Source organism: Schistocerca cancellata, chromosome 2, assembly GCF_023864275.1.
Source record: "Schistocerca cancellata isolate TAMUIC-IGC-003103 chromosome 2, iqSchCanc2.1, whole genome shotgun sequence".
Classification (NCBI taxonomy): domain Eukaryota; kingdom Metazoa; phylum Arthropoda; class Insecta; order Orthoptera; family Acrididae; genus Schistocerca; species Schistocerca cancellata.
The window spans coordinates 851,052,705-851,079,243 of record NC_064627.1 but is presented as its reverse complement, the minus strand read 5'-3'; the positions used below and the strand labels follow the sequence as shown (position 1 = coordinate 851,079,243).

Here is a 26,539-nt window from a genome sequence, read left to right as displayed (position 1 = left end):
AGTTTGTTTTCAATCAATTTCAGTTGTGACTGATCACCATGTTTGCCTTTCCGAAAACCAAAGTAGGAATTTTCAAATAAATTCAAAATACATCTTTTTTACAGCAATCTTCCAAGTAGAGTGACTTTGCAAATCCGTCAACTCAGTCAATAAAAGCAAACAGGAATTATCAAAGGAAATGAATGGTTTCATTTGGTAATACAATGCAAACGAGAAATAGTGTTCAAATTATTTCAAGCCAGAAAAAAAAAAAAAAAAAAACTATTTCACAGGACCCCAACAAACTCCTAATAATTATTGCCATAGTACATCAAATTGTGACATGACTGTACAAGGCAAACATCTGCTATGAAGTGGCAAATTATTATTATTATTATTATTTTTCGCAGACTAGGCATACTGCCTTGCGAAACACAGTGACTGACTGACGACTTCATTTCGATTCATCAACATGTCGTATTTTGCACTGTTCTCACTATTCTCAACTTTCACTAATTCATGTAGCGTACTATTTTTGTTTCCTATTTGTTTGTGTTAATATTTCCAATTGGTGAATTTTACCCTTTTAGATTATGATCATTTTTCATGTTTCAGATTCTTCTTCTCTCTGATTTGTAACTCACTAACGTTTCTTATCATTCATTTTGTGAAAATTTCCTTTTTCTATACTGAGTGTATTACAGTTTAATTTCATATGCAGTACTTGTCTTCAATGCTAGCGGCATCAACTTTTCTCCATACCATTTCATGTTAAACATCTTTTGTTACAATTTTCTACATGTTTGGCGTTTATCAATCAGCTGCCCTCATATCACTATTTGTTTCCTTTGGTCTTCCAAACATATGTCATAAAAGTACTTCATTATAAATACTGACAATTCCTTCCTCATTGGTTGTTACATCCAAGCAGGACATCTGCCTTCATGTACACTCCATCACCGAGATTAATGCAACCCTCTCCAAGCCACCCAACTCTCCTCTTTTGAAGAAATAAAGATGGCAGTTTATTGTGAGAGCTGAGTAATATGATTTTGCTACATTTCTAAATATCCTTCAGTTTCAGCCCCTTATGTGTTATAGATCTTTAACTTCAGAAGTTACACTGCTACTTCCCCTCGAAATTACTAAAATGGCAAGTTATTTAATTAAATTTTGATCTTACCCAACACATTCCACCAATAACTGTGCACTGAATACTCCACTGTTTACAAGGTTTATACGAACTGCTGTAAGTAACTTTGCCCATACCGCGCTTGCATACATAAATAAATGTAAATACTGAATAGGAACTTTGTGTGAAAATACTCTGTAACAACAAAAACAAATATGTTGTTGTCTAAACAAATTTAACTGTAGTACCACTTTTACAGAACTTGCTCTACAGGTTCTCAACAAATGGAAGTCAGTATTCAGAAAGACAATAAGAGGAGGATGAATCCACAATCTGGGACATTTATACTGAGGTTGCTACACAGTATTTTTACCTATAAAATTTTTCTAACACCTTAACACCATTCATCATCATTCATACATGCTGCTCTCCACTTCATGAATGTAAAATTACTATGTTTTGTGTATAGAAACTACTAAAACATGCACACTGTGAAGAGCTGAACATGCTTATTGCAAAAAAATTCTTTTCATATTTATCTCCTCATGAACAAGGAAACATCAACATATACCAATAAAACAATAACTTGATCTGACGCTGAAAGTGTGCTTATGACTTAATATGAAAGAAGGGACTCTTAATAACTGAATAATATGCAACACAGTACAATACAAGGTCCATATCAATCAGTACACACACAAAACAAAGCCACCACAATTTCAAATAAGCATCTTGTAAAAAAAAAAATGCAAATGATGATCCATAGCAATAATGTTTTTCTCACAATTCAGACTGTTCTGAAGGCACATGTCTGAATGATTCGCTAAATGCAAGCAATTAAAGAAATTAGGTAAGTTATTACTTATAACACCAAGGAAAACACTGCAACGTGTGTGCAGTGTTTTATTTTGTGTGTATAGTAATCTCGCAATCATCTGAAGAGAAACCAAATATCACATTTGTACTCCAGACAAATGCTATCAAACATATTATTCTGCAATTTCTTCTGTCTTCACCAGCTTCATTTTCTTCCATTTAGTATCTCAGTATCAAATATCTTGATGGCCGATTTTTTCATTTCTTTCGAAGTATTTACTTTCTATCTTCATTTATTATACAGAATTTGCCCTTGGGCGATGAATGCCTGCCTGGTGTTCAACATCCAACAATCTTATAAATTAAGTTTAAAAAGTTTCTTGGTCATATTTAGGATTAGAAACATCTCTGCAGAATTTCAGATCCATAATTACATTAATTTTCAGTCTCGTTTGCAACAAAATGGCATCCAAACAGCACTGAGCAGATCCACATCTCAACAGTCATCATTCTGTACACAAGATTCTATCAACTTTATGTCTGTCAACAGCTCAACATGCATTTTGCTTTTTTAACGCCCATCTAAGCACAATTAATCTCGATGTTGTTGTTTCTTTTCTCACTACTGATTTCCTGAGGGAACTGACTGTGCTTCACAGATTCACATTTTTCAATGCTTTTGGCTGAACATTCACTTCTATGAGGTTTCCAACCAACAAGCTCTAATTGTACAAGACGATCATTTTAAAATTAACAAAATACTTTCAATCCCAACACTACCTTTCTCACAGGATATTTATGACTTTTTAAGTATTATTTTATTAGAACTCTATAACACACACTTGTATGTACGGGTTTACAAGTACTTTCAATGCTTGCTTCATACTTTTCCAGATTACCATTCTATAATCCTATCAAAACTCAAGATTTCACTGTTTCGTGCTATCTATATAATCCATATTGTGCAGCTTTGCAGCTTAGTGCATAAGTGCCACACAACAAATCCAAAAGAAGAGGTTTAATTCTCAATCAGTCCAAGGATTTCTTCTGTAACTTATTGCTCATTCAATACTGGCAATCATTTGTAACTCCCAGTTCTAAAACACACTGAGAGACGAGGAAATCAATCATTCTTCTTGATGTGAGGTATGTCTGAACTTTCAGAACTGCAACAACAAGACAAACTTCTCATCTATTTCACATCACGCACATGTCAGTATAAATTAAACATTAATCACTCTCTGGCACTTCAACCTTCACATTAATGAAGTTTTCTTCACCAGGTTGCAGAACAACTCAATTTTTCACCATACTTTACATGAAGTGACAGCCAAATTCTAAGCTCTGTAACCACACAATTATAATGTTGGTTCCTCATTTCCACAAGTTTTATTCTGTACAGCAATCCAAACTGTTCCATTCTTCTGTAGTCTTCATAAAAATCAGACTTGGCAAAATTGTTAAAACAACTTTGTTAACTGTTGCTTGTAAGTTTTGAAAAATTTCACAAATTTTGTTCCATTACTAAAATACAAAGTCTGAAGCAAGATAACATTCTTAAAACTCTCTTTTGTTCACTACAAAATCCTTGTGAAACTTAACTACACCCTTTTTATCCCCAAATTCACTGATTCTCTTTGGCATAAAATTCACAATTAGAATCTTTGCCTACATGCTCTGGTATCAAGTAATCATGATACCCACTCATTACTCTTTCTAAGAACTATATTTTCTTTAATTTGTGTCTTGCTCCTAGTATGCATTTCACCTATCAGTCTTTTCCATATAAATATTCTTAATTCTTGACGCTTTAAAACAGTACAGTTGCACTCACAGCAAAATGTACAAATGTAGACGACTGAATCACGACGACTCCCAACAGCAACCTTAATTTTTTCCTACAGTTAGAATTTTAAAAAACTTTATTCAATTCATGTACGATATCCAACAGCACAGAGTTCCAAAGGTACTTGAAACTCTTCATACAAACTGCAACTATCTTATGCCTCAAATCAGCTTCCATCCACTCACCAGGTAATGCAGACATTACATAGATACCTCCACTCACAACTTTTACATCTGAACATGCTTTACTCAAAATCATCTTTTTGCTTCAGTTCAGGTGTCCCAGTCATCCAAACAAGAAATTTACCACTTTTCCCACCAATTTCCTTGACATCTCAAACAAGCCCACACACCAAAACTTCACATTGTGTTTATCAGTATTATCAACTGCAGCATCAAATAAGTCTATATGTGTTATACTTCAGCAGCATAAACAATAATGAAACATTTGAAGATGATAAAGTTGTTGATCATAAGATCTGCTCTAAAGCACATAGACCAACAAAAACTTCTGAGTAATGCGAACCACGTCCACGTCCCTTGTTTGCCCTTAGCCTTAATTTTAAGCTGTGGGCAACTACATTAATGCTACTAGACATGTTAAGTTCCAAGTGCACATGGACTGTATGCCTTCCTGACTCATTAGTTCTAAAATCGAAGACTGAAAGATTTTACATCAACAGTGTATTACTGTACATAAGAATCAAGGCTTTAAATCTTATCCAACATATTGTTCTTCTATTCAGAGCCTCCTATTGGGCTTATCAGTTAAACTGAATATTTTTACAATACTTCTGCCCCTCTGTCCTTCATACTAAACTAAATTTTATCGTCATTGTTTAGAAAGCATAAATTTATCTTAACACCAATGTTCAAAGTAAAGGCATGCAAACCATTGCACTAACAAATTCTTTTTATGCCCCTAATATGTACGAACTTTCATTCCTTGTGCTGAACATATTTCCTTCAGAAGCCCACTCCATCGCCTGCTGATTTCTTCGGGATGGCGATGGTTCTCCTCTGTGGTAGTGCTGTTCCTGCGGCGGGGGCATCAGGTCTCTATCGTTTCTGTACGAGTCGGTTATGTCTGCAGCAATGAGGAAAAATCTAAAATCATCCAAAAGCTATTGTGTTCTTGTCCCAAATATCTTGGGTTTTCTGCTGAAGTACATGTTCCAGAACTCCTTCAGCATGGCTATTCCAAAAGAATCCTAGAAAAGGCAAGACTGCAATCTGCTGATAGTATCACGAATTAAAAACTTGTTGGAACTTAACCTTTCCTATTACTGTCCTAAAGGAGACTCCAAAATATATATAAAGCAACAAAAATTTAAAAAGTTTTGAGCTGACTCCATTAACAACTCCTCATAGACCTAACATACTTCTTTTAGGCCTGCGTTATATTTGCACACATCTTTTATTAGAAGGAACTCATTATCATCATTAAAATTTTCCACTTTCTACAACCATGTTCTTTCATAATTTCCAGTCAATCATGGAATATGGAGTTCATGTTGTACTTCCTGGAATGTAATCGCAACAGCCATTTCTTAGAAACAAAAAACCTCCGGCTTCCCATACTTCAAAGACTGGCTGGATGAAATCCATTATCAATGGCGAACTGTCTGTGCCTGGAGATCAATATTTTAAATTAGTGTTCACAGCCTTCTGTTCCATATACGATATCTCTTCCAGGACACTTCTGCAAGTCCTATTTCAAATTCAATTGCAACAAAGAGGATGTGGCAAATTTCTCGCATTTATATTGTTTTCACACTATCCACAAATGTTAGTTTATTTCTAACATGACAATGACCATACCCCTATGTACACACTTAAAACAGTGTTAAATTACATAATATAAAGCTTGTAACAGTTCATTCCTTCATTGCGTAGAATAAGCTGTTTTCATTGTATATTTTCACAAACTAGTAACCACAAAATGCATTTGCTGTAGATCATCATGAAGTACGAAGGTATTGCAAGCACAGTACTATCATCACAACCCATGTTGTAAAGATATCCTGGTTCTTCAACATCTTTTAATTGAGTGTGATCCATAACATTTAAAATAATGAACTGATGATGACGGTGTCGCCTTTTCAACCTCTTCTTTTTTGGGAATTTTTGTTGTTGTTGTTGTTGTTGTTGTTGTTCCATAAAAACACAGTAGAACTGCCGGATATCAGTAACGTCCTGCCATGATATTTCGGCACAGAGTCTTCTGGCCATCTTCAGGTGAGTGCCACTGTAGTAATACTGTTGTTGTTGTTGTTGTTGTTGTTGTTGTTAGCGGTGGCAGGGTAGCACTGTCGTCATTGTCGTTAGTAGTCGTCTGTCAATTAGGGTAACACTGCACAAAATCACAAATAAAAATATCAGTAATCTGTTTTGCAAGAATCCACTGTATTTCTACGTTGATTTCTCCTGCTTTTTCAGTCTCTTGCATCTAAACATCACTCAAAAAATTGTGTATTTCACCTCTTGAATAACTATGTGAATATCTTTGCTTCCTCAAAGTTTTAGTTATTCTCTTATTGTTGACTATATCGATCAGTCATTAACATACGATTACTTTCAATACAAAACAACTGTAACACTGATCTTTTGTTGAAATCTGGATTAATTTTCAAGCTATTATTTATTTGTTGAGCTATTCAATTTACACCAGCCTGTTACAAATTTAGGACCATCCACTTAGCATATTTCGTTTTTCTTTGCATTCTGGCATGAACTTGAGCACATTTCTTGCAAATCAATTACATAATTTGTCTGATATTTCCATTTCAAGTATCACAAAGTGAAGTTAACAATATTATGCTTCAACTATTACCTTGTAAAAAAAGAACGATATTTTTACTCACTAACACTTCACAGCACTTTAAAACACAATACCTGTATGTTCTTAATATTGTAGCAATTAAGTATACACTCCAAAGAATCTTGCCCTCCAACAGACTCCAGCATCTTCATAGAAAGTAATCTTCGTCTGATTAAAATATTTTTCATGGCATGGCTGAGGAAACTACAGGGAAACTCTGGTTTCCAGTAGTTGTAGAATAACATGTAACTACTGGAAATGTTTACAAGAACTGTACCATTTTTATTCATTTTTTTTCCTCTCTTTTAAGTTGATCCTTCCAAATCACACTCGGTGTGTAACTTCCCACACTTTAAAAATCAATCAATCAAACTAAAACATACTTTATAAAGGTTTAGTTTGGAGTAAGACAATCACACGCAAAGTCAGGCTATTTCCATATGTTTAGCACAATTGCACTACACTTCACAAACACCACAATGCTCTCCACAATTTCACAATTCAAAATTTCACTTCTGCTGCACTCTATTAACTCCATTAAACCTTGCAGACTGCACCTGCTACTTCTGCATCATAGATAACTCTACTATTACCAACAATAAACCTACTATTCAAAGCAACTTTGAATCATAAAACATGGAAGCTAAAGTATCCTCAGACAAAGAAGAAGACTGAAATGAGTTCAGTGACATGTATTTTCAGAAAGACCTAGTAAAAGTCCTCACTTCATAAATCGAAAAGACGAGATGTAAGGACCTTGTTGATTTTTGCAGAGCTGAGACGCGCGCAGGGCATTGCTAAGAACATTACTACTACACCTACCAATTTATCATGTCGGCCATTCACCAGTCGTGTGCTTACTGGATGCCTGAATGGCTGACTGCAACCTCCATCCACTCAATCTCAACCTATGTAGAAAATATTTCTTTTTGAATGTAGTACTGAAAAAGTAAAGGAGCCTTTCTCAGAAAAACACTAAACATGCTGTAAGACTCCTGTAAAACATGTGAAATCAGCACATACAGAATTAACAAAATGTGGGAACAATGTCACTTACCTACTCCAAAACTGCTTTTAAAATGAAAAATAAGGAGTTCTACATTATCATGCACATTTCTGCTACTAAGAAACACATAAATCATCCACACACTCAAAAATTTCCTAATATGTTTGCTAACTTGTAATGCTCCTATGTCTCAATTGATTAATAACTGGGTAAGTGTACTGCGGCTTTCAGTTGAAGATGAAACTACTCTTTCATTACTATTTCTTTAAATTTATTTACTGATATCCACTGTAACTCTTAGTTAAATTTAGACTTTTAAAAAGCAGTACTGATTTCTGATTGTCACTTTTCAATTTTCCTTCAATATTCCATTTATGTAACATCATTCTTTATCAAATATCATTGCAAAGTGTTATCCGAACTATACTCTGATATTTAACAATTTTAGGCATTCATTGTATCCTGAAAAGCAATCATCCCCTTGTATTTGCCTCTGCCTATTACTAACTACTGTAAAGTAATATTCATAATATTTTTTGCACAAACCATTTTAGTGAAATAAAATTTCATTCAAAATTTGTGACTTCCTCTCGACATAAAACCAATTTTTTTTTCATTCATGAACTCTGATAAATATAATTCAACAATGCTTCAACAGTTTTGCTTCTTTAACTTTATTTTCTCTTGTTTTGTTGTGACATTCAAGATAATAGTTACCTTTTTGTCATTCATATTGTTCATTTCATTGAATAAAATACTCCCAGTTGGCTACATATAAAACAGATTTTGGAAATCTTTTGCCTAATACAACTAACACAACTGCTTTTTCCAGTATTTCAGCATGAAATAAATAACTGATCAAAAAGCTACTCATTATGTATCGGTGGTGCTTCACAGATTAGTTTCCAAACATTTTACAAAATAAGTATACAATATCAACCACTTTCTTTATGGCTGAAATGTCTCTCAGTTTTGTAGGTACACTCCTAACAAGTCATTCATGTTTCAGCCTCAATGTCGTCTCTTACAACGTTCATCATTTCAATATCACAATACTTCCCATACACAATTTCAGCAAAAGTATATGTAATGTAATATATTTTTCTCCCTAACCCACCCTTCTCTTCAATGAAATGCAAGCTCCAGCAATGTCTATTCAGAATAATTTTCTCCCATCCCCAGTCCCTGCTAATTTCCCCTATTAACAAAACTTTCCAATAAAAGAAAACATTATCTTTCGCACAAATATTTTTATTCCCTTCCTCGAGGGAGGGGGGGATAAAATAAAAATAAATAAAACAATAAGAAAATATTTTCCAATTTACCTCAGAGTTGCAGACTCATTTTTTATTACAGCAATACATTTCTCAATAACCTTATTCGCTTTTCAGCAATATAACTCATTTATATATTCCATATATTTATCTTTTAACCTATCTGTGATACTTCCCCCCCCCCCCCCCCCCCACTTCCTGTAACCATTGTTAATTTTAGTCTGCTCTTGAAAAATTTTATGACTTAATTTCAATCTCACTGCTCTGTTCATTCCTTGAATATAATAAACTGATTATTTTGACACGCACTCCATCATCTGATTCTTATTTTCTTTCATTTCTCTTTCATGAATCATCCTGAATAATTTTCACATTTGCTTAACTGTCAGTAACCACAACTGTCAGTAATTTAGGTAGAAGCACTTTCTACTATACCAGTAAATAACAGGAAATGGCAAGCAAACCAATTTTGCACTGAAAAATGTATACAGCTCTGTCAAAAGCTAAGACAGAAAAGTAGAATTAAGATAATGCTGTAAACAGAAAAAAAAAATATTAGTTTGACAAAATGAGAACAAGAAGACACTGATCACCAGAATACAGTGAGGAAAGTGTACAGGTAACTAATATCATGTTCTTCCTACAAGCAGCAACAAGAAGCTGCATAAAAATCACAACTTCCACATCATACTCATGTATGTGATTTGTTACAGTTTCGTGTAATTTCGCATTTTAATTAAAATTTCTATAAGGAAACAATAGTACTGAGAAGCAGGGTACCACTTCCAAGCATGCAATGAACACTAGAATAACTTAACTGTAACATAAGAATGCAAGATCTCATATATTACTAGTTGCTTAAATGCCAGAAACTGCAACATTAACTCAAACTCTATATCTGTAGAGTCACAATACCACCACTTAATCACCTACCTTAGCAATTCAAAACAAATTCATTTAGGCTGATACAACTGTCATGTTGTGATACACATGAACATACACATACATAAACATTTTTATGAAGTTACTAGTGAACCCAACAATGCTTTGCAATTGCTAAATATGTATGTGAATTGGATACACATCCTAATCTCCCCTCGACCCCCCCCCCTCTCTCTCTCTCTCAATCCCTCTCCTCCTCTCCCTCTCTTTGTCATCTCCTCCTTCCCCTTCTTTATAACCATTTCTTCCCCCATTCTCTGTCCATCTCCTCCCCCCCTCTCTCTGACCTTATTTATTGTTATTGCAAACTGAACCTTTATTAGGAATACAAGTCAAAAGGAATGGGTAAATCGGTTGGAATTATTAGTACATGGCGTGAGAGAGAGCTTTCCAACTGCTGGATCTTTGAGGATGTAGCTTTAATGACAGTGTTTCACATATTTTTAATCTATGAACAGGTAGAATTATAAACTCAGCCATAAACACGACTTTCCTGTTCCTGTTTTCTGTTAAAAATTACTGCGAAAAGGAAAACAAAACCACATATTTCCACATCACAGCTTGGCATGTTCTTCCTCACAGCCAGTTTAACTGAAAATGTTTATTGTATAACATGTCTATAGCTCCAGTGGTTTAGGCTGTGTGTTGTCTGTCTGTCTGTCTGACAATCAGTCAGTCAGTCAGGACAGATTCATCCAAGCGAATCTTTCCTTGGATTTAAGAGAATTTCAAACAAAACAACTTCAGTAAGATTATGAATTTGCTGAAGTGAAAAGACCAGAATTAATTGCTCTGAGAATTATTTGTTGTTGTTTTTAATGCATTCATTGCAATGCTTGGTGATAAATGATTTTTTTGTCTTTCCGTCCAAAGAGAAAACTAATAGCACCAATGGTTTACCAAATCTCAAGCATGCCACGTACAACTGGCTATGGGAAAAACATGGCAATTCAAGGTTTAGCCCACATACTTCAAGCAACTGGCCTGGCAATTTATAATAAAGACGAAGTGGAAACTGAACATGCTAAAATTATAACTGCAAGTCAGTTGGAGGTATTCTTGGAAATAGAACATCCTCGCCTTTGACTTTCCTTTGATTAGCATTACTTCAATTATACTTTCATCAGCTTCTTGACATAAATCTTGTTCCACTGTATAGTTTTGGTTGGTTCAATCCGCTTACCATGGCTATTATCGAGCTGACCTTGAGCTGCAAAATGTGCAGTGGCATTCTTGGTAAATCAAGTGAATTCAGGAATTCAATTGGCTAACTGACAACTTCATCTGTATTGGTAATGGAATCAACTGTATTAAATGAATGCAACTGACCAGCAATTTTACTCTGTATTTTATGTTCAGATCATCTACATTCTCATTCTTCACTGACAAACTGGCTCGTTCGTTCAACCAAACATGGTTTTTGTAATTTGCAACAATATTCAGAAAAATTTTCATGATCAATTCTTCTTCCGATGTTGTGAACTGACAAAAATTAGGTGAAAATGAAATAAGGCCAACGGAAGCATCAAATGGAATTTTTCCATTGCCAATGCCTCATAACTGCCTGGAAAACACTTCTGCCAATTCGTCATTTTGTAACATTTTCATGGATCTCTACAAAACCGATGTCTTCAAGCAATAATTTATTTCATCTTTGAATAACCGGCAGCATTTGGCAAAAACAACTGAACAGCAAAACAACCGTACCTCCGAGGAGGTCCAGGTTACTGCGCAAATGTCTCAACATTCGATGGATTGCCAACATACGCTCAACTCAAATGATTATTTAGCAATTCTGTAGTACTTTCACCATTGCTGAATTTTTGACATTTTGCATGTTGGTTCACCTATTGTTTGTAAATTCAATGGCAGTTTGAATACAGAATGAGCTGTTCGTAGTCCTAATAACGTGGCAGCAATACCAGATGATGCTACAGCCAGGGCTATTTGACTGCGCAAGAATTGATGTTAAAATCAATTAAATCAGGAACATTTTGCAAGTTCTGCTAGGTGTATCAAGGAAGAAGATTTCTCCTCATTCGTTGCTAACTGCTATCATCAATGTGTCACACACGGTTTTTTGCTGTCATCTCGATTGTATAAGAGTTCTTGTTCAATTTCTTGACTGAATGCACCGCGCATGGGGCAATTCGATTCTGGCATACTAATTCATGCAACATCTTGCCAGACATCATCAGGCACAAATCCTGTATAGAAATCGATGTCTTGTTGTGGATCACTATATAAGATATAAGTTCAGGATTTGCTATGGTTGTATGCGCTCAATTCAGAAGGTCTTCAGCCATATTGTCTTTGTATCTGTTCCACAGCTGAAGCGGGTTCGATGAAGAACACACAGAAATGACGATGGCAAAAAGTGATAGAATTTGATGTGCATTACACAAAATTACAGCATCAGTGAGTGTTTGATCCCAATGAATGTCATCCTCAATCAAATGTAAACACTGACAGGCTTCTCAATATGTTGCACACAACTCACCATTGACAGTTTGTATAAATTCAAATGAAGTCAGAATGTGAACATTAACCAATAACAAATGTATTAAAAACTTTGCTCAAATGAACTGTGTTAATGTATGTCATGGATCATGTGTTCCATGTGAAATATCCCAGTGTTTTGGCATGGTAGTCTTTCAGTTCTCTGCGCTGTGTTTGCTACCATGAAAGAAACACATTGTCCATTCTCCAGATGCACAGATCATTAGACCGCAGTGTGATGACATTCGTGTATCGAGAATGAAAAGGGAGTGGGGGGGGGGGGGGGGGGGGGCAGCCAAATTGGACGAGCCATTCTCAAGTGATGATTTTTCATACATCCAGCAAGTGGTTTTTATTTATATAGATTTAATCAGCAAGAGACAAATCTGAACATGAGATACCTCTGAATAATCAGAATGAGAGAGTAAATTAACAAATTTGTATGAAGTTTTTCTTGATATTAAGCACTCACGTCAAGTTTCCAAGCAAAAAAGAAAATGTTAAATAAATTAGCAATAGCACTGTTCTAAAGAAAGTACTCTCTGGAAGATCCTCATTGATTATTCCAAATAATACATCTGAGCATACATTGCTAAAGAGCAACCTGTGCAAGCAGAAATTGATCACACTGATCCTAAAAATGAATTATAAAAAATAGCACCCATGTTTCTTGATATCTTTATAAGAAAATAATGCTGATGAAATTTAACTAGTTTCAATGTTTTAAATGCCAGTGACAGAAATTTTCTAAAGGGCAATTATGTCTTCCTCTTCTCTAAATTCAGAAATACTCATGTCCATCAGACTTCCAAGCTGTCCTTTGTGGTTACTCTTGTTGTGATTGTGAAAAGATTAGCAAATAGATACAAACAAGGAAAGTAAGATACCATACCATGATATACATCTCTAATCATCTCACAATAAAATAGGATTATGAAAAAACAGTTGTTCATTTAACTAGCCTCCTCACAGAAACTGCAACAGTATCTTTAAAAATAGGAAGAGGCAATTTCAACTTATCTCCTGATTCATTCCCAATATCAAAGGGCCACATTTATTTATTTATTTATCTATCCACAAAAGGATCATCTAACAACTACATAGGCTTTGTCAAATTAATACAATGCCAATCAATGAGCCAAAACATAGCACACAGCATATATAACATGCTTTAAGACGATAGGACAGGTAGCCTACAGGGATAGGACCATCCTGGCACTTGGCTTAACAGTTCAGGGAAACCACTTTAAAACCCAAATCATCATGGCCAGACAGAGCAGCTCCATACTCCTGAATATGAGATCAAAGTCCTAACAGCTGCACAGCCTAATTCGGAAATTCTCTAATGAAAAATGTTTCCTCATTTATACACAAATTGCTTCGTGTAACCTGCAATTTAAAGCACTGTTTCTTCTTCACTGCCCACAGACAATCATTAGTGACTTTGCACATTTTACTACTGCGAAAAATGCTCCAATTAGAGGACATGCTCTAGTATCCTACTCATATCTTTTCAGTTTCAGGCATTTTGCTGTTACAATTGAACTAAGTATCAGATAAAGAAATAGAGAAGAAAGCAGTACAAATGAATGAACAAGTTTGTTGTCTACTAAAATTTGATGTAAAGAACAGGAAAAGAAATAATCAACTTCAAAGGAACAAAGAATTTAATGTCTCCTTTCCATTCATAACAGAACTAAGTAGAAGGAAGTGATCAGTATCATGTCAAGAAATACATTGGGTTTTCTTTCTTTCTTTTTTTTTAAAAAAAAAAAAGAACAAACAAACAAAAGAAAGATTTTGTGATTAAAGACATTTTTGACAGAACTAAGTAGAAGAAAGTGATCAGTATCTTCTTTTTAAGTAAAACAAAACATGAAATGAAAATACTAAGAAAGTATAACAAGAACAAAGTAGACTAATATGCAAGACAACTTAATGCACTGTAAAAAATAAAATGCTTAATTAACAGACTCTTACAAAAAGATATTAATGTACTGATCAAGTGTATCTTGCAAGTTGTCTTTCAACAGTAAACAAATTCCATCATATCTTTTTAATACTTATATCAATAAAGTATTGCACAAGAACAAAGTGTCTTACCATACCAGACGAATCTACATTCTAATCTGAAATATTGTATGATGATTATTCCCAACAAGATTAAAGTAAATTGTTCCTTACTTGCAGAGTGTGCTATTAAGGAACTATTCATTATGTCACTGTCAAATCATGACACCAAAATTACTTTTAACTTACAAAATTAGTTGCACTGAAAAAGCCAATTGAAAGCCCTGTGAAGTAACTACCAAATTACTGGGATACAGAATCATATCACCAGTACTTAATGTCAAGTAGAAGTGGTTAACTTTACTCAGATCAAAAAACAAACATAAATATTATTTTAATAGCAACATGATTCCATTACGCCTTTGCATAAGCGGCCAGCACACTTAGACTTTCAAACATACCCGGCCGCCGAACCAACACCACATCTTCTGGATTGATAACAACACGCTCTGCTGGTGCCCTGTTTACTGGCAGTTCTCTGCTTATATTGATTACAACTTTCTTCAATTCATTGATATCATAACCAGCAGAGCCATCAGGACCACGGAAAACGGGTCTTTCAAAAGTCTCTTCATACTTGCCCGAACTGGAACCCCTAAATCTAGACACACACACACACACAAAGACCTCAATTAATTCACATAAGACAAAATGCAATGGAAATGAGTACAACAAGCACAAGTCATCATTACAGAAATTACCACTGAATTTATTAGCAAAATTGCAAACAATAATACACCACTACAGTCTTCTACAATTTTCAGTCAAGAAACCATCTCACACTACAGATTTATTTTGCTCAACTACCTGCATGTATCAGAAGCATCATGATATAAATAGATGCCTATAACCAAGTATTTACAAACAGAGATCAAAGGTTTCAAGGTGAAGATTCGTAAGTGAATTTAGAAGGAAAAATATTGGAAAAGCGTGAGTAACACTAGCATCCGTCTTGAGAATCTAGACTCTCCATGACCTTTGCCTGTTTTCAGTGTAGATACTGGTAAGATATCAGTCCCGAGAATTCAAAGACTGTATAGAAATCTCCACAGTAGTTCCTCAGGCTAGCCCGAACATACACAAAGAAGCAAGCAGGGGAACTTGAGTTCGTATACAGTGCACACTGCTTTTACACTTACCAAATGCTTCTAAAAAATGGTGTAAAATGCAGGAAAATGTAAAATTTGGGATCTAATATTTTACGCAGTAAAAGTTACATACAGGACAGCCCCGCCCCTCCCCCTTGTTTTTTTTTGCATTACATATATGATATACATACATAATTGGCATCACAATACATCAGAGACTTGTTTATTATCTAATAAAAACCTATGATGAAATTGAAACTGATAACTGTCTGGGAAACAGACATGTTTGACTTAATTTCATGCATCATAATCAATGTTTTTGGAAAGCTTGCAGCTCTCATTCATCTTTAAGTAATGAAACACTGCACCAGTTATGTATTTTTTGTTGCCTAGTGCAACACATTTCAAGAATTTATTCTCATCATCAATCGCAAATATTTACATAAGTATTTTGTGTGGTGTTTGCTTATGTGTTGTTCTACATCTCTTGTAGTGTAGACACCTTTTTGAGGTTATCAGGTACTGTGCCTCCTCAGTTAAGTTAGCAAATGCGTCTACTAATGCTACAAGTGGCCAAACGACAAAACATGCTAAATATGGTTGGACAAATGTGTCACAATAATCACGCAGTTGCTCATGCACAGTAGACAGTTTGGAAATGATTGTGATTGGTCATGGCACCTTTATTCAAACAAACCTCGTTACTCCCATCAGCCACCATGCTGAATAGAGTTTGGAAGCAGCAGGAGATGCAGTATGAATTGTTACCCATTAATTGGTTCAGATGTGCTGTTTAGGGCACTCTGGTGTCAAGAAGCTTAACCACATGAAGTTTGTAAATGCTACTTGATGGCAAATGTCATGCCAGTGACATTTTGTGTCAATTATTTCAGTTTTTTCTCCACGAACTTTTTTCCATAAAGTGTCAATCATGGGAAAATTATAAATATGTCAATGCAAAAACCGGGTGTAAATTAACATTGTGAACATAGGAAATTTGATGGAATCAATAAAAAAATTTGTCATAAACAATGGGAAAACACTAATTCTGGGAATGTAAAAGTGGGGGTTATACTGTATGTAGATACAGAAGATTTAATAAAATATTTTTATTTACTTACTAAAACCTGACTACAACTTATATTTTATGTTTGCTCGCAGTAGTGTTCATCTATCAGGCTTCTAACAGATCATGATTGCAATGTATGTTCTAATGGCAAAAATATATTTTTTAAATGATTAATGGATAATCTCATATAAAGATGTGAAACAAATACTAACAAAGAGATAGAGGGGCTGGCCAGTACTTACCTCAGCTCAGGACAGCCGATAGATACACAAAAAACAGAACCGAAAATTTACGTTCCTTAGCTTTCGGAACAAATGTTCCTTCATCAGGGAGGAGAGAGGGGAAAGAAAGGGAAGAAGGGAAAGTGGATTCAGTTACTCACAACCCAGGTTATGAAGCAACAGGGAAAGGATGCCTCCATCCTTGCTACCCTCCCTGTTTTCCTTTCCCTGTTGCTTCATAACCTGAGTTGTGAGTAACTGAATCCACTTTCCCTTCTTCCCTTTCTTTCCCCTCTCTCCTCCCTGATGAAGGAACATTTGTTCCGAAAGCTAGGAACGTAAATTTTCGGTTCTGTTTTTTGTGTATCTATCGGCTGTACTGAGCTGAGGTAAGTACTGGCCAGCCCCTCTATCTCTTTGTTAAAATATATTTTTTATGTGATATAATTACAGTTTAACTTTTTTCAGATGTTTTTACTTAACTTTTATTGTCAAACCATGCTTCTTGCCCAATTTCATGATTATACGTCAACAGGAAGTACCCTACAGGTTTTGATGAGTGGATTTCCTAGTTCCAAAATGTGTGACCATTATGTCATATCTTTTGATTGAATGGACTTATACGGTTAAATGTTTTACACTTCCAAGGGTTCATAGATTTTAATATGCAAAATAAATTTGAACTTGATACGCAAAAATGTTCCACAGAAAATGGGGTCTTAACATATGGAAAGACAAACAAATGAATAAAAAAACAATAAAAATACTCTTTTCATATGATATAATCACGAATTAACAATTTTCAGATTTTTCCTTTACTTGTAATGTGAAACAGTGCATCTTTACAAATGTTATGATTCTAGGTGATTGGGAAGTAACCTACAGGTTTTGATGAGCAAGTTTTCAAGTATAAAAATATGTGATATAAATGGCCATATTTTTTGACTGATGGACTTAGATGCCTAAAATATTTATACTGTCAATAGACCAAAGGCCTTAACATGTGACATAAATTTATACCTGATATGTCTAACTGTTCCTGAGAAATAGGGTTCTTAACAGACAGGCAGACAACAAAGTGATCTTATAAGGGTTCTGCTATTACAGACAGAGGCATGAAACCCCAAAAATAACAGAAGTTCTTCATTTGTACAATGTAACTTCACCGATCTTTTTTTAGCAGTACATGGATTTTCTACCAAAATTCATTTCAATATTTTTTTCTAGTTTTTATGCAATTATTTCAAGTGGTTTCCTTTCACATTTGTGAATAAATGGTATTAACTGCACTTTGTGTGTGTTTTCATTGCTCATTACAGGAAAGTCTCCTTCACTTTATAGAATCAGCTCTGCTGCCTACATACTTTAGCTCAGTTGTAAAATTATGTGAATCACGTCTTTGTTGTTTTGCTTCTTGAAATTTCTACAAAACGTAACTATCCTTTTCAAAAATAAGTTCTTTCGCAGTTCTTCAAAAAACCCGACTGTGCAATGAGCACTGAAATTAACACATTTAATCTCAGTAGTCACGTTAGCCTTTTTAGGTGAACTGTATGGGATAAAACAAATTGTATGAATATGTGACAAGTTAAACTGTTTGCCAGACAGAGTCAAACAATAATCCATGCCATTCATGGACAGTAATCTACCAATTATGCTACTTGAGAATATACTTTGCAAGCTAACTCAAAGCTTCATCTCTCATCGGTTCATCTTCTTCCATTCCCTTTGTTTCCCTTCCAAACTCTGCACAGGCTCTGTTACTGTGTGTTGAGACTTGTCACATATAATCAACTTGGCGTATACCTGGTATAAACTAGAAGAACTCATTATCATGTTGTAACAAGTGGAACAGGGAGTAATAATCACAATTCAAACTGTGGAGAATATACTGGGTCACTGATTGTTTTGTTGCCTACATGCACAATGGAATTTTTCTTTCCTCTAATAGATCACACTATTTCACAGCATAATAATGCTTAATAATATAACAGGGTCAAAATGCTTAGGAAAATAATGGTAGTATATGAAACACATGCAATTCTAATGTAAGAAGAAAAATCAAGTTATGACTTCATGACATTTATCTTATCACTAATTTTTATTGCATGACTGTTTCAACCCACCCTCCCCCAAGTTCAACTCAGCTGAGGCTCCCCAACCTCTTTCAAGGCAACAATTACAATCAGTCACAAATTTCCGATGTATGCAACGGAAGTCCAGTCCATGATTAAGAATTAAGTCTTTTGCTCACAACCACAATTACCACCACTGTGATGAGGACTGGGTCCACAGCCTTTTCAAAATTATTAAATATAATCATTCTGCTTACAGCCTTTGAAAATATTTATTGGCCTACATTTTATTTAAACCAGCTGTTATTTTCAAGCATGATGAAATAAAACATTGTCTCATATGAAATACACTGGAATTAAAATTAAAGTAACCAAATATTAAAATTGAAATAAAATACAATGCTCAAATCTTGCAAAACTGGTCCTCAGTAGCTCAGTTTTTGAGTAATCCGGCCCGTATCTGACCTCTACTCTACTAAGGACAAATGATGTGCACAATAATGAATAATGGATAATCAATTAATAATGGATTACGGTGTACAACAATATAGGTAGTTAATTAGGAGCAGGAGAAATTGACAATGAATGTGTTGCTAAGTAGCTGAATGATCAAATTATAACAGATGAAGAAATAATTAGAGCGGAGAGAAGTAATGATGAAAGTGATTACGGAGAGGACATTGGAGTAGAGAGCATGAAGATTTCTCGTGACGCTGGTGGTGAAGTATATTATGCAATAATCAGATACATGCAGTACAGATGTAATGCTTGTAAAGTGGTTGCATACCAACATCACGTGATTATCATCATTGCAACAACTAAAAATTTGGGACACGTTTCATAGTGAGTGATACTACTGTAATTATATACACGCAAGAACTAAGTTTTCTATTAAAAGAATGTACCTTGCAATTTAAGTGTAGTCCCTGTGTGTGTAAATTTCACACACACTCAATAATCCAGCATTTCCCTCAATCACACATCATACACAATGTGATCAAAAGTATCTGGACACCCCCAAAAACATACATCTTTCATATTAGGTGCATTGTGCTGCCACCTACTGCCAGATACTCCGCATCAGTGACCTCGGTAGTCTTTAGACATCATGAGAGAGCAGAATGGGATGCTCCACGGAGCTCACGGATTTCAAACGTGGTCAGGTGAATGGGTGTCACTTGTGTCATTCATCTGTACGCAAGATTTCCACACTCCTAAACATCCCTAGGTCCACTGTTTCTGATGTGATAGTGAAATGGAAATGTGAAGGGACACGTACAGCACAAAAGCATACAGACCAACCTCATCTGTTGACTGACAGAGACCGCCGACAGTTGAAGTCGGTTGTAATGTGTAATAGGCAGACATCTATCCAGACCATCACACAGGAATTCCAAACTGCTTCAGAATCCACTGCAAGTACTATGACAGTTACGCGGGAGGTGAGAAACCTTGGATTTCATGGTCGAGTGGCTGCTCAGAAGCCACACATCACACCGGTAAATGCCAAACGAAGCCTCACTTGGTGTAAGGAGTGTAAACATTGGAGAATGGAACAGTGGAAAGACGTTGTGTGGAGTGATGAATCACAGCACACAATGTGGCAATCCGATGGCAGGGTGTGGGTATGGCGAATGCCCGCTAAATGTCATCTGCCAGTGTGTGTAGTGCCAACAGTAAAATTCGGAGGTGGTGGTGTTATGGTGTGGTCATGTTTTGCATGGCAACTTCGTGCCAGGCCTCACAGACCGACATTACCTCTCCTCAGTGCAGCACTCCATGAAGAATGGGCTACCACTCTGCCAGAAACCTTCCAGCACCTGAGTGACGGTATGCCTGAAAGAGTGGAAGCTATCATCAAGGCTAAGGGTGGGCCAACACTATACTGAATTCCAGTATTACCGATGGAGGGTGCCACAAACTTTTAAGTCATTTTGAGCCAGGTGTCCCGATGCCTTTGATCACATAGTGTAATGTTCACATATAGTGAGTCTACTGTACTTCCTTGGGATGTTTAAGAACTCTTTCCAACGTTACGTTGTGGCATGCTGGAACATAGTTTCCAGAAGTCTGAACGAAATATGTATGTTGTGATAAGTATACATTATCGCCACACACTATTTAAGCATGAGCCATGTGGCTAACACTTAGCAATCAGTTACAATACTGCACTTGATTGCAGATCTAGATTTCAGCTACAATAGTGCTATCATCAGTGCTAAGAAATAGAAAGGACTCCGACAATGGAAGGCATAATACGAAATCTACACCACAATTATAGAGGACTGGAGACTCCATGCTGTATGAAGTCAGTGGTACAGACTCAACAAGCTTGTAAATGTACATTATTACCTGGCCTTAGCACGTACACAGTTTAATTCAAAACTGAGGCTGCTGTTTACAGATCTCTACAATCAGCCACAGAATACGTCATAGAGGGTGATATCTGTGTATGACTAGTAGTTCAAACAACTTCTGTATTAAAATAAAATTAGACAAATAGCAATTATAATAAAACAGCAGTTTTGCATAAAACAGGTTACAAGGTAAAGTATGAATGATATAATGACTTAGTGGAAGAACCCACTGCTCCTGGTGTGAAACATGACTTAACATTTATGCTCAATGTGTCTGTATATGTGTGGATGGATATGTGTGTGTGTGCGCGAGTGTGTACCCGTCCTTTTTTCCCCCTAAGGTAAGTCTTTCCGCTCCCGGGACTGGAATGACTCCTTACCCTCTCCCTTAAAACCCACATCCTTTCGTCTTTCCCTCTCCTTCCCTCTTTCCTGATGAGGCAACAGTTTGTTGCGAAAGCTTGAATTTTGTGTGTATGTTTGTGTTCGTTTGTGTGTCTGTCGACCTGCCAGCACTTTCATTTGGTAAGTCACATCATCTTTGTTTTTAGATATATATATATATATATATATACACACACACACACACACACACACACACACAACCATGATTATATACCTAAAAACAAAGATGATGTGACTTACCAAATGAAAGTGCTGGCAGGTCGACAGACACACAAACATACACACGAAATTCAAGCTTTCGCAACAAACTGTTGCCTCATCAGGAAAGAGGGAAGGAGAGGGAAAGACGAAAGGATGTGGGTTTTAAGGGAGAGGGTAAGGAGTCATTCCAGTCCTGGGAGCGGAAAGACTTACCATAGGGGGAAAAAAGGACGGGTATACACTCACGCGCACACACACACACACACACACACACACACACACACACACACACACACATATACAGACACAAGCAGACATATTTAAAGACAAGAGTTTGGGCAGAGATGTCAGTCGAGGCAGAAGTGCAGAGGCAAAGATGTTGTTGAATGACAGGTGAGGTATGAGTGGCAGCAACTTGAAATTAGCGGAGATTGAGGCCTGGTGGATAACGGGAAGAGAGGATATATTGAAGAGCAAGTTCCCATCTCCGGAGTTCGGATAGGTTGGTGTTAGCAGGAAGTATCCAGATAACCCGGACGGTGTAACACTGCGCCAAGATGTGCTGGTCGTGCACCAAGGCATGTTTAGCCACAGGGTGATCCTCATTACCAACAAACACTGTCTGCCTGTGTCCATTCATGAGAATGGACAGTTTGTTGCTGGTCATTCCCACATAGAATGCATCACAGTGTAGGCAGGTCAATTGGTAGATCACGTGGGTGCTTTCACACGTGGCTCTGCCTTTGATTGTGTACACCTTCCGGGTTACAGGACTGGAGTAGGTGGTGGTGGGAGGGTGCATGGGACAGGTTTTACACCGGGGGCAGTTACAAGGGTAGGAGCCAGAGGGTAGGGGAGGGGGTTTGGGGATTTCATAGGGATGAACTAAGAGGTTACGTAGGTTAGGTGGATGGCGGAAAGACACTCTTGGTGGAGTGGGGAGGATTTCATGAAGGATGGATCTCATTTCAGGGCAGGATTTGAGGAAGTCGTATCCCTGCTGGAGAGCCACATTCAGAATCTGATCCAGTCCCGGAAAGTATCCTGTCAAAAGTGGGGCACTTTTGTGGTTCTTCTGTGGGAGGTTCTGGGTTTGAGAGGATGAGGAAGTGGCTCTGGTTATTTGCTTCTGTACCAGGTTGGGAGGGTAGTTGCGGGATGCGAAAGCTGTTGTCAGGTTGTTGGTGTAATGCTTCAGGGATTCCGGACTGGAGCAGATTCGTTTGCCACGAAGACCTAGGCTGTAGGGAAGGGACCGTTTGATGTGGAATGGGTGGCAGCTGTCGTAATGGAGGTACTGTTGCTTGTACAGCTGCCACCCATTCCACATCAAACGGTCCCTTCCCTACAGCCTAGGTCTTCGTGGCAAACGAATCTGCTCCAGTCCGGAATCCCTGAAGCATTACACCAACAACCTGACAACAGCTTTCGCATCCCGCAACTACCCTCCCGACCTGGTACAGAAGCAAATAACCAGAGCCACTTCCTCATCCTCTCAAACCCAGAACCTCCCACAGAAGAACCACAAAAGTGCCCCACTTGTGACAGGATACTTTCCGGGACTGGATCAGATTCTGAATGTGGCTCTCCAGCAGGGATACGACTTCCTCAAATCCTGTCCTGAAATGAGATCCATCCTTCATGAAATCCTCCCCACTCCACCAAGAGTGTCTTTCCGCCGTCCACCTAACCTACGTAACCTCTTAGTTCATCCCTATGAAATCCCCAAACCCCCTCCCCTACCCTCTGGCTCCTACCCTTGTAACCGCCCCCGGTGTAAAACCTGTCCCATGCACCCTCCCACCACCACCTACTCCAGTCCTGTAACCCGGAAGGTGTACACAATCAAAGGCAGAGCCACGTGTGAAAGCACCCACGTGATCTACCAACTGACCAGCCTACACTGTGATGCATTCTATGTGGGAATGACCAGCAACAAACTGTCCATTCGCATGAATGGACACAGGCAGACAGTGTTTGTTGGTAATGAGGATCACCCTGTGGCTAAACATGCCTTGGTGCATGACCAGCACATCTTGGCGCAGTGTTACACCGTCCGGGTTATCTGGATACTTCCTACTAACACCAACCTATCCGAACTCCGGAGATGGGAACTTGCTCTTCAATATATCCTCTCTTCCCGTTATCCACCAGGCCTCAATCTCCGCTAATTTCAAGTTGCCGCCACTCATACCTCACCTGTCATTCAACAACATCTTTGCCTCTGCACTTCTGCCTCGACTGACATCTCTGCCCCAACTCTTGTCTTTAAATATGTCTGCTTGTGTCTGTATATGTGTGGATGGATATGTGTGTGTGTGCGCGCGCGAGTGTATACCCGTCCTTTTTTCCCCCTAAGGTAAGTCTTTCCGCTCCCGAGACTGGAATGACTCCTTACCCTCTCCCTTAAAACCCACATCCTTTCGTCTTTCCCTCTCCTTCCCTCTTTCCTGATGAGGCAACAGTTTGTTGCGAAAGCTTGAATTTTGTGTGTGTGTTTGTGTGTCTGTCGACCTGCCAGCACTTTCTTTTGGTAAGTCACATCATCTTTGTTTTTAGGTATATTTTTCCTTCGTGGAATGTTTCCTTCTATTATAACCAACCATGATTATAGCTTGATATAAGTAGGTCACAATTATTATTTTTATTTTATTGTGCATTCCCTTGTACAAAACACAAAAAACTACACGTTAACACCAGCCACGATAAGACATGAATTACAGAGTCATGGCTGTTGTGAAAAAGTGACAAAGATCTCTCTCATATGATGACCTACACTAAAAACAATATTATCCAAGATAATGCCATTAGTTACAGGATAAGCAAAATAATTTTGCAACCACAAATTTTGTTCTCATTTGATAAGCTATCAAGTGGCATTAAATAGAGATGAATATGCTAGGCAAAACATGTGCCTCCTGGATTGTAACTACCTCTGCCACCAGGAAGGTGGGGTTTAAAAAGTTTCCAAAAAGCAAGTGTATCTCACTGCCATCTGCTCAGTGAGCAGAGCACTGCCATATCTCAGATGGAAAAAAATCTCTATCTCCTCCAGGAGGTCCATAAATGAGCCCTCTAAACCTCTATGTAGTATCCTCAAATGCAAGGCCAAAGATGCAACACTGTTTCCACTTTCAATTAAGTGGACAGCAATGTTACATTTTTCACCTATATCCTTCCTTTAACAATGCTTCATGTTCACTGTACCTAACTAGTCGCCGTCCCATCTGCCCAACAACAGGCATCACAGTCTGAACATTCCAATCCATTCTTGATTTATAATAAACATTTCTTCAGTCAACACTACTAAAATGCGACCAAGGTTATTCAAGGTCGAAAATATTTTAAAAACTGATGCCACTCTTGTACTTATTTAACCTTAATACAGTAAACAGACATATCTGACACTATTGTTTTCTAATTTATTGCTCACAATAGGTATAGCTTCTCATAGTCTTATAATTTCAATCATATTGTAATTATTACTTACATGATACAGTGGATAATTATTCAGCTTTGCAATGTATTTAATGGTATTTAATTCCTGCTCAGCCTGTGATAATGGAAGCTTAAATAAGAAACTGATAACAGAATTAAAAAAGGCTTTTCATGCTGACTTGGTTGGGGTGCACTCAGCCTCGTGATGCCAATTGAGGAGCTACTCAACCAAATAGTAGCGGCTCCAGTCAAAGAAAACCATCATAACGACCGGGAGAGTGGTGTGCTGACCACACGCCCCTCCTATCCGCATCCTCAACTGAGGATGACACCAGCGGTCAGATGGTCCCAATGGGCCACTTGTGGCCTGAAGACGGAGTGCTTTATGCTGACTTGGTTAGTTTGAATGAATATTTACAATCCATCAGGACAAGCATCTTTCCAAAAAATCCCACATACATACTTCCCATTTTCACTTCTGATATCCATATCTAAAAAATTTTAGAGCGCCACTAATCTCCACTTCAGAACTAACTTTTATTTTCTTGAAATTTTAAACATGATATTGGCTGTGATCCAGCAACCGTATGCTATTTAATTACAGAATGTATATACAGCCACTTCAGTTGCACAGAATTTTGTCAATTGACCATGGTTTCGATAGCACTAGAGCAATCTTCATCAGCATAAAAAGTTATGTGGAACAACAAAAAATATGACGTAGATTGAAATAATATACACTTAATAGGATTACTTCCATAAATTACATACAAACAGAATGTACTTACATGTAATCACACCATGGTTTAAAACGTCTGAGGAAAAGTGCTCTTGTCTAACAGAAATGTCATAGGAATAAAAACTAAAGTGTCAAAGTATAACACAATTGCCAACCAGATAAAATTCTCCATGGAATATAAAGACAACCGCAAGGTCGCTTAGGACCAAGAGCGGCATAATATAGCCGCTACCGTCAGACTGAACTGCTAACATGCTGAGGCAGCCACGAAAACAGATTTGTGCCATCTAGCAGGAAGTAATCGAAATACAGATAACTTAAGAGCAAGTGAGGCACTGGAAAGTCAGTTTTAAAGATTACTGGTAACAAACGGGAACCAGTGTATGAAGGTCACAACATAACGTAACAGTCTTTTTTATTATTTTTTATTCAGACTGTTGAAATTAAGTTTTCAGGGCAGCCACAAGTTGCAACTCAATATTTTTTATGGTCCAGTTTCGCTCAGTTCAAGAAGAGAATTATCAAAAACTGTGGAACTCAAAGTTCAAAGTAGTTGCCGACA

General features: G+C 37.1%; 1 protein-coding gene across 5 annotated transcripts in view; it reads right to left on the bottom strand.

Annotated features, from left to right (window-relative positions):
* LOC126162780 (serine/arginine repetitive matrix protein 1-like) overlaps positions 1-26,539 on the bottom strand; it is a 161,444-nt gene that overhangs the window by 69,441 nt on the left and 65,464 nt on the right. For all 5 annotated transcript variants that reach the window (XM_049919492.1, XM_049919493.1, XM_049919491.1 and 2 more), the window contains exon 5: positions 14,786-14,985. In XM_049919492.1, coding sequence (XP_049775449.1) covers positions 14,786-14,985 — 200 coding nt within the window. The remainder of the gene's footprint in view (positions 1-14,785; positions 14,986-26,539) is intronic.